The following is a 12,058-nucleotide window of genomic DNA, read 5'->3' on the forward strand; positions in this document are numbered from 1 at the left end:
TGAGATTGAATGACAAATATTGAATGGAAAGGTATATAGGAGATCAGTGGGTGATCCCATAGCGATATTTATGAATGAGCTTGTGTCGACTTTGAAATCTTTTGTTGATCACAAAGCTGACTTGTGTCCTAAACATCCTGTGACATCCTATATATCCTTCCTAAGATACATAAGATCCCTATGATTGCTGCCCTTGGGTCGTTATTTCAACCTACTTCTGTGTATCTTGATTTGCTCTTATGTCATGTATAGTGGGCCATCCTAAATACATCTTGGAGACTGCATAATTTATAAATCGATTACTGACGGTTAAGAATATCCCTAAGGGGAGCTATCTGTGTAGTATAGATGATTCTAGCCTATATAGGGGCTATCCCTAATGAAGTAGGGATAGGGGAATTCAGTGGACTTATAACCAATTACTATTTTTACAAGGTTCCTGATGTTGGCTTTATACTGGAATTATTGAAGATAATTCTGACTAAAAACTATTTACTGTATGATGGAGGATTTTATCTCCAATGAGCGGGCTGTGCGATGGGGTCCATATTTGCACCAATGTATGCCAATGCCTTTATTTTTTTCAGTGACCCCTTAGTGTCCACTCTGATAGCTTTTTATGCATATATATATATATATATATATACACACTGTAGATGACCTGATTCTTGTCTGGACAGGGAAGAATGAACAGTTTATGATGCTATTATTATGACCCAGTTGGAGGGTTATAATAAATAAACTCGTCATCGCCCCCAAGTGGTCACAGGGTATCAATCACCCTGTGTATGAACAGCGATGCATAGCCAAAAATTTGTACAGGTCTGAATCGGGCCTTAAATGAGATTGCTATTTGCACACCTCTGTACATTAAGCCAGTTTACGGCTAGAAAAATGATTTTCATGCTACTAGTTTCCATCCATGTTGTTACGTTGTAGAAATATGTATCTAAAGGTTATGCACTCAACACTTTGCTAGATGCTAATAAGAGAACACTTGCTGTTCCCAGGGAACAACTTTTGCAGAATAAATGTAAATGCTGACTGTAAAAAAGTTACCCTGGGTGAATTACTTTAATGTACCTAATAATGGAATTAGTGGAATTAGTGATTATTTAATCTGTTTGAGATGGATAATATGCCATGTTATAAGAGGGGCCGCAATCTTAGGAAATTGGTGACGAAAACAGATATGATAGGGATGAGAAGAGAACCACTTTCTACAACATAAGAAAGGGTGCTTTAACCCTTTGAGTGGTGGGTTTTGTTGGGGCAGGATAAACCTACTAGGGCAGGTTTGTCCTGCCCCAGCAAAACCCACTACAGAAAGTAGGGTCCCCCCATCACCTCTGCTCCAGCGTTTGTACACCGGAGCTGCCCTGCCGTTGCCCCAGCCACCAGTCCCCACAGGCGGCAGGCTCAGGGATGTTCGCGGTGGCTCGGGAGGACTCAGGCACCTGAACTCCTGAGCGCCCTCTAGTCCCCCCAAGCTGCCCCAAACATCCCAAGCCGAGCCTGCCGCCTGCTCCCTGCACTAATGGTGGCAGGGGAGATCCGGCGTACGAGCAGAGAGGGGGAGCGACAGGAGGGTAGGGAAGAGGAGGTGGGGGGTTATGTGCCAGTGGTGCACAGCTGCAGGCACCACTGGTGCACACCTTGATAGTAATGGTATGCCCGGAAATTTTCTGTGACAGCCCGCTGCGGCAGCGCAGCTGAGCCCGAAAAATTTCCAAGCATACCAATCAACATAGCCTAATCATACATAGCCACTATTTAACCAAATGGTCCAGCTTTAATCATCCACATAGTGGAAAATGCTTATAAATTGGACCCTATGGGAGAAATGTAATAGGGTGCGATTTTTAGACATGTGCGATTTTTTGGACAAAAACTTAAGAATTGAGGTAAAATTTGCACGTTTTCACCTCTCTAAAAAGTTGCACATTCAAAATCGCATCCAAAAGTTTTATCATAGAAAACATCAAAATCGCTAAATTTTAACTTTTTAAAACTACCAAAAATCACAAAACAAATAGACCAAGTCCGGCCTAGTGAGTTTCACCAATGGTCATCAATGTGACCTGTGCATGGTTCTGCACAAAAAAGTGTTCTAAAGTTAAGTTTTTTTTACCTAGATGCCTCCTCCTGAGCGTAAGCAGCCCCGGGCTCATTGAGCCCTCCTGGTTCCCCAAATACATGGAAAAAAAACATGGGGTTCCCTCTGCTGCCCCCCCCCCCCCCCGCAGCCAATGTGAATTCATTGGCTGTAGGCATTTCCATGGAGACGCTTTCAGCCAGTCAGGGCTGGGCAGAGAGGTCTTCGCTATAAGTGCTGGGGACCCGGCTCACTCTGGTTCCCCAGCACTCTGTGTTGAGCTTGCCCACCTCTTCTTAAGATATGGCAAAGCTCAACACTTTTCAACGTGAAAGAACCCACTTCTTCATCAGACGTGGGCACTTCCATGTATAAACGCATTAAGCTTGCTATTACCTTGACTGAGCTGGTCATCCACCTCTAATATACATCCAGGACCTGGACTGAATACTCAGGACTTTACCAATGCAGGTACCGTTACCTGCATTCAGCGAGGGATTTGCTTTTTTCCATCATTTAATGCCCTGGCCTAATTTCAAACGCAGTACAAGTACGGATACAATTTCACCTGAACATAACCCCCAAGCTGGATATTAGACCAGGACCTTTTCCATACCCTGACCTGGTCCTATTGAGGTGCAGTATACCTCTAAATGCTCTTAAAATGCATCAAGGCTTTTTATTTATGCACAAATATAATTATTGTTACTTATATGTAATGTTTTTATTAAAACTGTTTGATTAACCTAGTCATATTCTATTTTTTAATAGGTCAGTGAAGCACAAGCAGTGTTTTTTTTCTTTGTTCTTTTTGTGTATCTCACACTTAACACCCACTCCACCCCACCACATTTAAACAACTGCTAATTGAATGCACCAAGGTCACTGTTTTTAGTTGTATTTATAATGTGCAGGAATGTATTTATTAAAGGCATGGTTATGTTTTATCAGTTTCTCAAACACAGTTGTGGTAATGTGTGTAACATTCAGTATCAGTCATTTTTTGTACACTAGTATACTGTACATCTTGTATTTGGATCTCAGTGAAAAAAGTATGTTAAATGTGAACAATATTCACCATAATCCCCTCTGTGTTGAAGGGCTTCAAAAACAAAATGTGTGTCTAATCAGAAATGTCCAAGCAATTACATGAAGAAAAGATGATCCAGAAGTCACTAAATGAAAGAACATACAGTAGCTGTCCATATTGTTCTGGGATGTGAAAATGAATGGATATGATTCGGGATAGTGGAATATAACTTTATCCTTAAAGGCCATATCAAACAACGCAATACATGTTTCATTATTTGCATTGCATCTCAAGAATATAATTACTGTTGTATAAATATCTAACATCGGTAAATAGGTCTACTCTATAGCTTTTTAAAGCTGTACTAAGCTTGCAGTATTGTTCTGTATTTGCCTAGAGCAAAATAATTCCTTGTCGACTGAAATGACATTTCTTTACTATAAATGTTTAATATAATACAGGTCAGAGAACCAAACAAATGCTCAGTAGCTGTCCAGCTCATTCAGCGTATCCACAATGTTAATGCAGAACAAGGCCTACGAAAAACAAACAGTGGTGATGCTGTACTGTATTTGCTGGCAGTGAAGAAACCAGTATAGAATGATTAGTGCCTGGTTCTGTTCCATATCTTACTGCTAACAGTAATCCGAAAGCTCTACACTGAGCCACTGACTACATAGGGATAGATATAGTGGGTGCAGGGGTGCCAATCTTTCCCACCCAGCTGGAATGGTCGGGAGGCTTCAGATATTTGGGTCCCACTCCTGGCTCCCTGGAAGGGTGGGCAAGCCTCCAGCATTTATCTGGCCCTCCTGCAGCCCCCTCCTTTGCTGGTCAAATACTGACATTCGCGGCTCTTTGGGGAGGGTCTAAAATAATAGAGATTGACTAATCTTAGCCCCCTCCTCCCCGAAGAGCCACAAGTGTGGCATAATATGAAATTAGAGCACTATATTTTGGCATAATATGAACTGGGGCACTATAATGTAACATAATGAGAAATGGTGACACTGTTTGGCACAATGCCTACAGACAGCATTAAACATGGCATAATGGGAAATGAAGGCATTCATATCTGACATAAGATGAACTGGGGCCACTGTGTGGTATAATTTGAACTACACTACATAAGAGAGGAGGAACAAGGTTGTTAAAGGGCATTATATAACATAGAAATAGAAGGAGCAAAAGACATTTCTCTAAATAAGAGTATTTGCAAATAGTTGCAAGGCAGGTCTGAATTTGCATGAGGACATCATAACAGTCAATGAAAATGGCTCTGCATTCTTGCTTTATCGTGCACATGCAATGTAATGTAAAATACGCTATGCAAGTGAATGCATAGTCACATCCGCATCAGCCCTATCTGCATCACCCCAAGATTGCACTGTGAATGTGATGCATGCTGCCCTGCATTGTATGCATATCAGTGTTTACTAATACCGTATGGATACATATTTCAGCAAAGGATAGCTCTCTATGGGGGTTATTCTAGTCCATTCTTTCTGACAAAATCCTTCCTAGATGGACAAAACCATGTGCACTGCGGGTGGGGCAGATGTAACTTGTGCAGAGAGAATTAGATTTGGGTGGGGTTTTTCTTCAAAGTGAGATCTATATTGAAGTGTAAAATCATGCAGTCAGTATTTTCCCTGCACAGAAACAAAATAACTCACCCAAATCTAATTCTCTCTGCACAAGTTACATCTGCCCCACCCGCAGTGCACATGGTTTTGTCCATCTAAGAAGGATTTTGTCAGAAAGAATGGACTAGAATAACCCCCCATGTCCCTTATTCTGATCGGTGCGGCCGGATCCGAATATGCGGCCAGCCCCGTGCGTCCTAAACCCCGCCTTCCATACGGATCGCCAACTCCGTCCGAACGCGGTAAGAAGCTGTCCGAACGGACCGCACGTGTATGTCTCATGAATACACCTCCTCCATCTCAGGGAACCTCCCCCATCATTCGATGGTCGCAGACCATCGAATGCAGGACCGAGTGGCCAGGCAGCTCCCGCAACCTCAGACCACACGGGCATTTCTCCGTGCAAAAGCAGGGATCTGGGCGGGCAGCTGACATCCGGCAATGTCATATGTCCGCCCCCTACACGTGCGTCACGGCCGCATTACCATACGTACGCCCAGCGTTTGCATGGGAACGCCCATGAAACGCCCATGCAACGCGGGGTGTAAATATATGGTAATGAGCCCAAACAGCCCTTCAAACCCCTCTCCACCCCATGTTTGTAGTGTACACATTTCATGTGGAATGTGGCCGTGCGTCCCGCTCGCACATGCGCAGAGACGCCTCTGCACATGCGCAGACACAAAACACGAACGCACGCGGATATTACCGCACCAACCAGAATAAGGGCCTATATGAGAGCAGTCCTGTGCAGTGTGGGGATTTCCAGGTTTAGGACCCAGGAGCCATCTGTGCATGCGTCACGAGGGATTTAACTCCAGAATTATCAATCATTATTAATTCAATCAGTTTCCCCCCTACCGCCTCCCCCCCTAACCCTGTCTGTCTCCCTAAAGCGGAGATGGACCGGGTCCCGTCGCCCCGCTGCACGGAAACTGAGACGCGCGTGACACTCACGCGCGTCTCAGTCAGATGGAGAGCCGGCACTCGGTTCCCACTAGGGTAGGTAGGTGCGGCACTCGGTTCTCTCATGCATAAAAAAGACGTCACGACACGTCGACATAGTCCTGTCGTCTTTTTTATGCATGAGAGAATCGGGTGCCACACCTACCCACCCCTATGCTAATGCTTGTTTGAAGCTGTGGGGCACCGGTGTAAGCTACTTCCTGCAATTGGAGTGCCGGTCCACCATGGATCATTTTATATATATATATATATATATATATATATATAGATAGATAGATAGATAGATAGATAGATAGAGAGAGAGAGAGAGAGAGAGAGAGAGAGAGAGAGAGAGAGAGAGAGAGAGAGAGCGGCAGACGATCGATCCCGGAGGCACCCAGGTGTTTGACCACGCTGAGGACGAATGCCAGGCTGAATAGAACTATATATATTACTATTACGCTGCGCCCTGCCCACCCTAGTTCCTAGAAGGAACACTATATATACATTGCTCAAAAATATAAAGGGAACACTTAAACAACACAATGTAACTCCAAGTCAATCAAACTTGTGTGAAATCAAACTGTCCACTTAGGAAGCAACACTGATTGACAATCAATTTCACATGCTGTTGTGCAAATGGAATAGACAACAGGTGGAAAGTATAGGCAATTAGCAAGACCCCCCAATAAAGGCACTGTTCTGCAGGTGGTGGCAACATACCACTTTTCAGCTCCTATGCTTTCTGGCTGATGTTTTGGTCACTTTTGAAAGCTGGCGTTGTTTACACTCTAGTGGTAGCATGAGACGGAGTCTACAACCCACATAAGTGGCTCAGGTAGTGCAGCTCATCCAGGATGGCACATCAATGCGAGCTGTGGCAAGGTTTGCTGTGTCTGTCAGCGTAGTGTCCAGAGCATGGAGGCACTACCAGGAGACAGGCCAGTACATCAGGAGACATGGAGGAGGCCGTAGGAGGGACCCAGAAGCAGAAGCGCAACCTCCAACTTTGTGCAAGGAAGAACAAGGGGAGCACTGCCAGAATCCTGCAAAATGACCTCCAGCAGGCCACAAATGTGTATGTGTCTAATCAAACGGTCAGAAACAAACTCCATGAGGGTGAATGAGGGCCCAACATCCACAGGTGGTGGTTGTGCTTACAGCCCAACACCGTGCAGTATGTTTGGCATTTGCCAGAGAAACCCAAGATTGGCAAATTCGCCACTAGCGCCCTGTGCTCTTCACAGATGAAAGCAGGTTCACACTGAGCACGTGAAAGACATGTGGAGTCTGCCTACATTTTAAATCTTTAAATCACATTTTTTTCTTCCTAATATCACTACATGTGTGTATGTTAATGTCATTTTTAGACTCTTATTTCGCTACTAGTGGCTGTCTCCTTATCCACTTCATACTCAATAGATAAAAGGAGCACCCACTACTTTTAAGTAAAATAGTAAAAAGTAATATACCCCAGAATTCTCAAATTGTCTATAAGGAGTGCATCCACCACAAACCCTTTTCTCTTGTCATTTTTCCTGTTCAGAACGTTTGGGATAGCACCCCCACTGGTGTCAATGAACACGCAATGGCATGTTGCCCACTAATTCCAGGGCATTAATATAACAATGTGTGCAGAACTCTAAAATACCCCACATGTCCTGTTCAGAGTCTGGAGACGCCAAGGAGAACTTTCTGCTGCCTGGAACATCCTCCAGCATAACGGTTTAGCAGTGGGTCTGTAAGGTTGTGGGGTGGCATTTCTTTGGGGGGCAGCACAGCCCTCCATGTGCTCTCCAGAGGTAGCCTGACTGCCATTAGGTACCGAGATCCTCAGATCCCTTGTGAGACCATATGCTTGTGCATTTGGCCCTGGGATCCTTCTAATGCAAGACAATGCTAGACCTCATGTGGCTGGAGTGCGTCAGCAGTTCCTGCAAGATGAAGACATTGATGCTATGGACTGGCTCGCCCATTCCCCAGACCTGAATCCAATTGAGCACATCTAGGACATCATGTCTCGCTCCATTCACCAATGCCATGTTGCACCAAAGACTGTCCAGGAGTTGGGGGATGCTTTAGTCCAGGTCTGGGAGGAGATCCCTCAGGAGACCATCTGCCACCTCATCAGGAGCATGCCCAGGCGTTGCAGGGAGGTCATACAGGCACTTGAAGACACACACACTACTGAGCCTCATTTTGACTTGTTTTAAGGACATTACATCAAAGTTGGATCAGCCTGCAGTGTGTTTTTCCACTTTAATTTTGAGGGTGACTCCATGGGTTAATAAAATTGATTTCCATTGATATTTTTTGTGTGATTTTGTTGTCAGCACATTCAACTATGTAATAAGAATATTTAATTCATTTAGATCTAGGATGTGTTATGTTAGTGTTCCCTTTACTTTTTTGAGCAGTGTGTATATATATATTGTTTAAAGAAAATATTATTAATTAAATGAGAAACAATAGTCAAATGACCTAAGCAGAGTTCCATAATAGACAACTGGTACTACATAGAAAGCAAGAACCTTAGACTTACAAGGACCATCAATAGTTTATGTGTACATAAGTAGGTAGCCTCATCCAATTTTTTTAAGGTATGGTTGAGTGCAGAATATATATGAGAATAAGAAACTGGAAGAGAAAAGGCAAAGTACAGTAAATGGAGTGGAGTGGCTACCCATGAAGAACATGGAAGAGAAAGGAGAGTGAGAAGAGAGTAGTCAGAAAAGGGTAGGGGGCTGGTTCAGCTTAATGCCACCACACAAATGTTAGGTAGCAAGCCAGACGTAGTAATAGCATGTCCACATCTAGAGGGAGGTATTAGATAAACACTGGGGACTCATGAATATGGAAAGTCCGTGGAGGAGTCTTGTAGAAAGCTAGTCATGTGTTCCACAGAATAAATATCCCAAACTCTAACTACAGTATGTTCTTTTTCCATAATGATATTAAAGGTGAGTCTCTAAGCTCCTTTACACTAGTAAGGCTCCCGCTCACACCACTATAAAAGCCAAAATGAGCAATTTATTGATTAGTCCCTTCACCATGATACATCTGCTATTGCAGGGCTGTGTAGGTTGTTGGGATGCTACTGACTGAAAACTACATAGAGAAAATAACATTAAGTCCAGTAAGCAGTGTCACAACTCGGCACACAATACCTTCTAAATTTACTGCGTAAAGGATAGAGAACAGAGAAAGGTTATAAATGGGGCATTCTCAAGCTGTGTGTGGTACCAAAGGGCTTGGTCTACTGCCTCTACTGTTTAATATATTCATTAATGACATATAGGATGGAATACTAATCAGAGTATCCATCTGTGTGGACAACACAAAACTGTGCAAGGTAATTAGAATGGTCGATTTGTTACATTTTGGGATTGAATGAATGGCCCGGGAACCCCTGGAGATTTACCAGCAAGCAAACTTCTCCTTTAAACATTTAGTAATGCTCTTTGCTTGTCCTGACTCAGCGCTGACTGCACAGTATATAAACTGGATGGCTAATTGTTGCAGTCACCACGGAGTAAGGAGCCAAGATTTTTTCCACAAGAAATTCCCTAGATGCTCCATTTAGTGATCTCTTGAACTGCTAAATATGATCACCTACAAAAAAAATGTTTGCTAACCACTTTAACTAAATGTAATCTTACTCTTAAAAATAATGTGATAAAAAAAATCAATGTGTTTTGTAGAGATGAATGAATTACTGATTGAGATTAAAAGAAATCTTCAGCTTGGATGTACAGTATGCACTAACCACATCCTTACAAGGCCAGAGATCATTATAATGCATAGACTTTAGGAATCAGTTTTATCTAGATGAATTCATCCATGAATACAAGTAAGCGCCCACAGTTAATTTAATTTGGTAAAGCTGTCAGTTGAAAATAGCTTTTTCATTTGTGGTACATTAAAGAAAAGCTTTTTGGATTATTCGTGCATCACTGCATTGTTGTGGGTGAATAATATGAATGTCAAAACTCCCAAAAAAGTACCATAGTACAAGGGACGCTACAGTGTTAGCACTCATTTTACAATGGATAAACTTATTTTCTGTTTGGCGTATGTATGCAAATCAATAGCAGAGCCAGCAATACATAATGCAACAAGCTCAAATTATATGGACAAAATATTAGAACTCATTCTGACAAGAAGATCAGGGTTGATTACCCTCCCGGGTTGACCGGGAGGGTCCCGGAAATCGGGCCCCCCTCCTGGCCCCCCTGGAAAGGTGGGCAATCCTGATTCTGCCACACTCTCCACATATCCCTGGCAGCTGCCCAGCCGCCTTGTTGAATTACCACGATTTGTGGCTTTTCGCGAGGAGGGGATGGGGCTAAATATGCAATTAGCGCCATTTAGCCCCACCCCCTCCACAGGGTCCCTGAAATCGGGGGGATTTCCAGCACTGGGGCAGGGGTTTGATGACTTCTTCATCCGGCCCTGCCCCCAGAAGTGATGCCGTCAGTCTCCTCTCCGGGCTTCTCCCAGAGAGGAGAGTTAAAGTAGGCAAGTATGAAGTACATACATGTGGAATCAAGCAAAACATTTAGGTAAGAAAAGGACCAGGATAAAAAACTAAACAATCTCTATGTGGTACTGCATGGGCATATGATATTGCATCTAGTATGTATGCAGCAAGAGCATTGGCTCATCTGGGTGAGCATTTACAATCAGGTGCAGAGAAAATCTCTGCCAGTTTATGAATGTGGGTTATGCAGTATGTCAGCAAGGTTCCCTGGCTACCTTTAGCAACATAAACTATTGCCTGTATTAGCATAATATTTGGCTGCCTTTACAGCAACTGGAATGTGTATAATGCTGCTGCATTTTATCTTCTAAATTTCACTTTGCAAACAGTACAAATAAAAAGTATAGCCAAAGTATTTCACACCAAATGCTTTATTTCTTGCCAATTGCAAAAAAAAAAAACGTTCCATTTTATACAGAACGTTTTAACAGGCAGGCCTGCTTATATACACAAATATGCAGCTCCCAAGTGTATCTGGAACACGTTTCTACTAACCTACGGTATAATAAATATAAAAGTCTTACTTTTTTTCCCATCCATATCAGCATGGATTTTGCGTGCAAGGAAACCAGCCTTGTACACTGCAGCATTTGGGTCATGGGGAATGTCTAGGAATGGGTTGCTGCTGCTTCCAATCCGACTAACACCCTTTGACTGAGTACCATTGGCTTTGTCATCGGTGTTGTCTGACGGCGATTTCTTCATAGCGTCAACATCATCTCTATAGGGGAAAATAATACATTTATTTAAATAAAATATGCATAATATTTTAATTAAGGCTAGAAAATATAGAAAATATTAAACAAATGTACCACAAAAAGGTTTTGGCTATCATCAGATATTTGTCAATACTACATTAGCACTAGCACGGACTGCGGTCCTTTACAACTGCCTGGCAGAGGTTCTGTTTGAACTGGGTTCCCTAGGGAATCGTGAAAACTATGGACAGGAACATCCCCCCTACTGTGTTTTACCACTGATGCTATTATGATTTACAGTTCTAGTGCTGTTAAATGCAATACATACAATCAACACCTTCTACAGATACTTATGGACATCATGCCCTGGTAGTTTATTTCGGAAAGGCTTAGTGAAGCAGACCATGTAGTTACACTATCTAACAAAACAGTATTCAAATGTAGCTTTTCATTGAGTCACTGCTGGTGAGTTCATAGTGTAATTGTCAGTAAATTGCTTAATGACCTGGTACTTCAGGCTGACATGTCTATGAAGCAGTGACTTGCTGTGTTGGCTTCTTTCCGCAGTGCCTTGTATATTATGTATACCTTACGTCGTATAGTGTTCTAATTATACAAGACGAAAGCAATGTTATTAACGTGCTCATTAGGTTTGTTAATTTAACATGCCATTCTCATGAACCATTCCAACTTTTAACTTAAATATGTTGATTTTATTTAAAACTACCAAAATACATATTTGACATTTGGTTCCAGCTAAAGCAGCAAGACCTCCCAGTAAGAGATTTCCTAATGATTATCTGGCGCAGTACACATGCTTACTTTTGCTGAGCAATGCAACAACAGGTTTCATTTTGCAGAGAAATGTTATTAAAATGAGAAATGAGGGTGGGAGAATGCATTCTTGGGGATAAAAACAATATCCAACACAAAAACTCCATCAGATAAGTACATGTCTACCCTAAGCCAAAGTTTAATTAATGCTAATCAAATAAGCCCCAAGTTTTATGAATGTAGATGTATATAGTAAAGGAATTCACAATATCATACTGTACCTCCCAACTTTGGACTTAATTAAAATCTGCCATACCTGAGGTGTGCTCA

General features: G+C 42.5%; 1 protein-coding gene across 7 annotated transcripts in view; it reads right to left on the reverse strand.

Moving 5' to 3' along the window:
- PSD3 (pleckstrin and Sec7 domain containing 3) overlaps positions 1 to 12,058 on the reverse strand; it is a 525,478-nt gene that overhangs the window by 57,221 nt on the left and 456,199 nt on the right. For all 7 annotated transcript variants that reach the window (XM_083175230.1, XM_083175238.1, XM_083175249.1 and 4 more), the window contains one exon: positions 10,781 to 10,977. In XM_083175230.1, coding sequence (XP_083031356.1) covers positions 10,781 to 10,977 — 197 coding nt within the window. The remainder of the gene's footprint in view (positions 1 to 10,780; positions 10,978 to 12,058) is intronic.

The sequence above is a fragment of the Crinia signifera genome, chromosome 1 (assembly GCF_055691185.1).
Source record: "Crinia signifera chromosome 1, ASM5569118v1, whole genome shotgun sequence".
In the NCBI taxonomy this organism is placed as follows: Eukaryota; Metazoa; Chordata; class Amphibia; order Anura; family Myobatrachidae; genus Crinia; species Crinia signifera.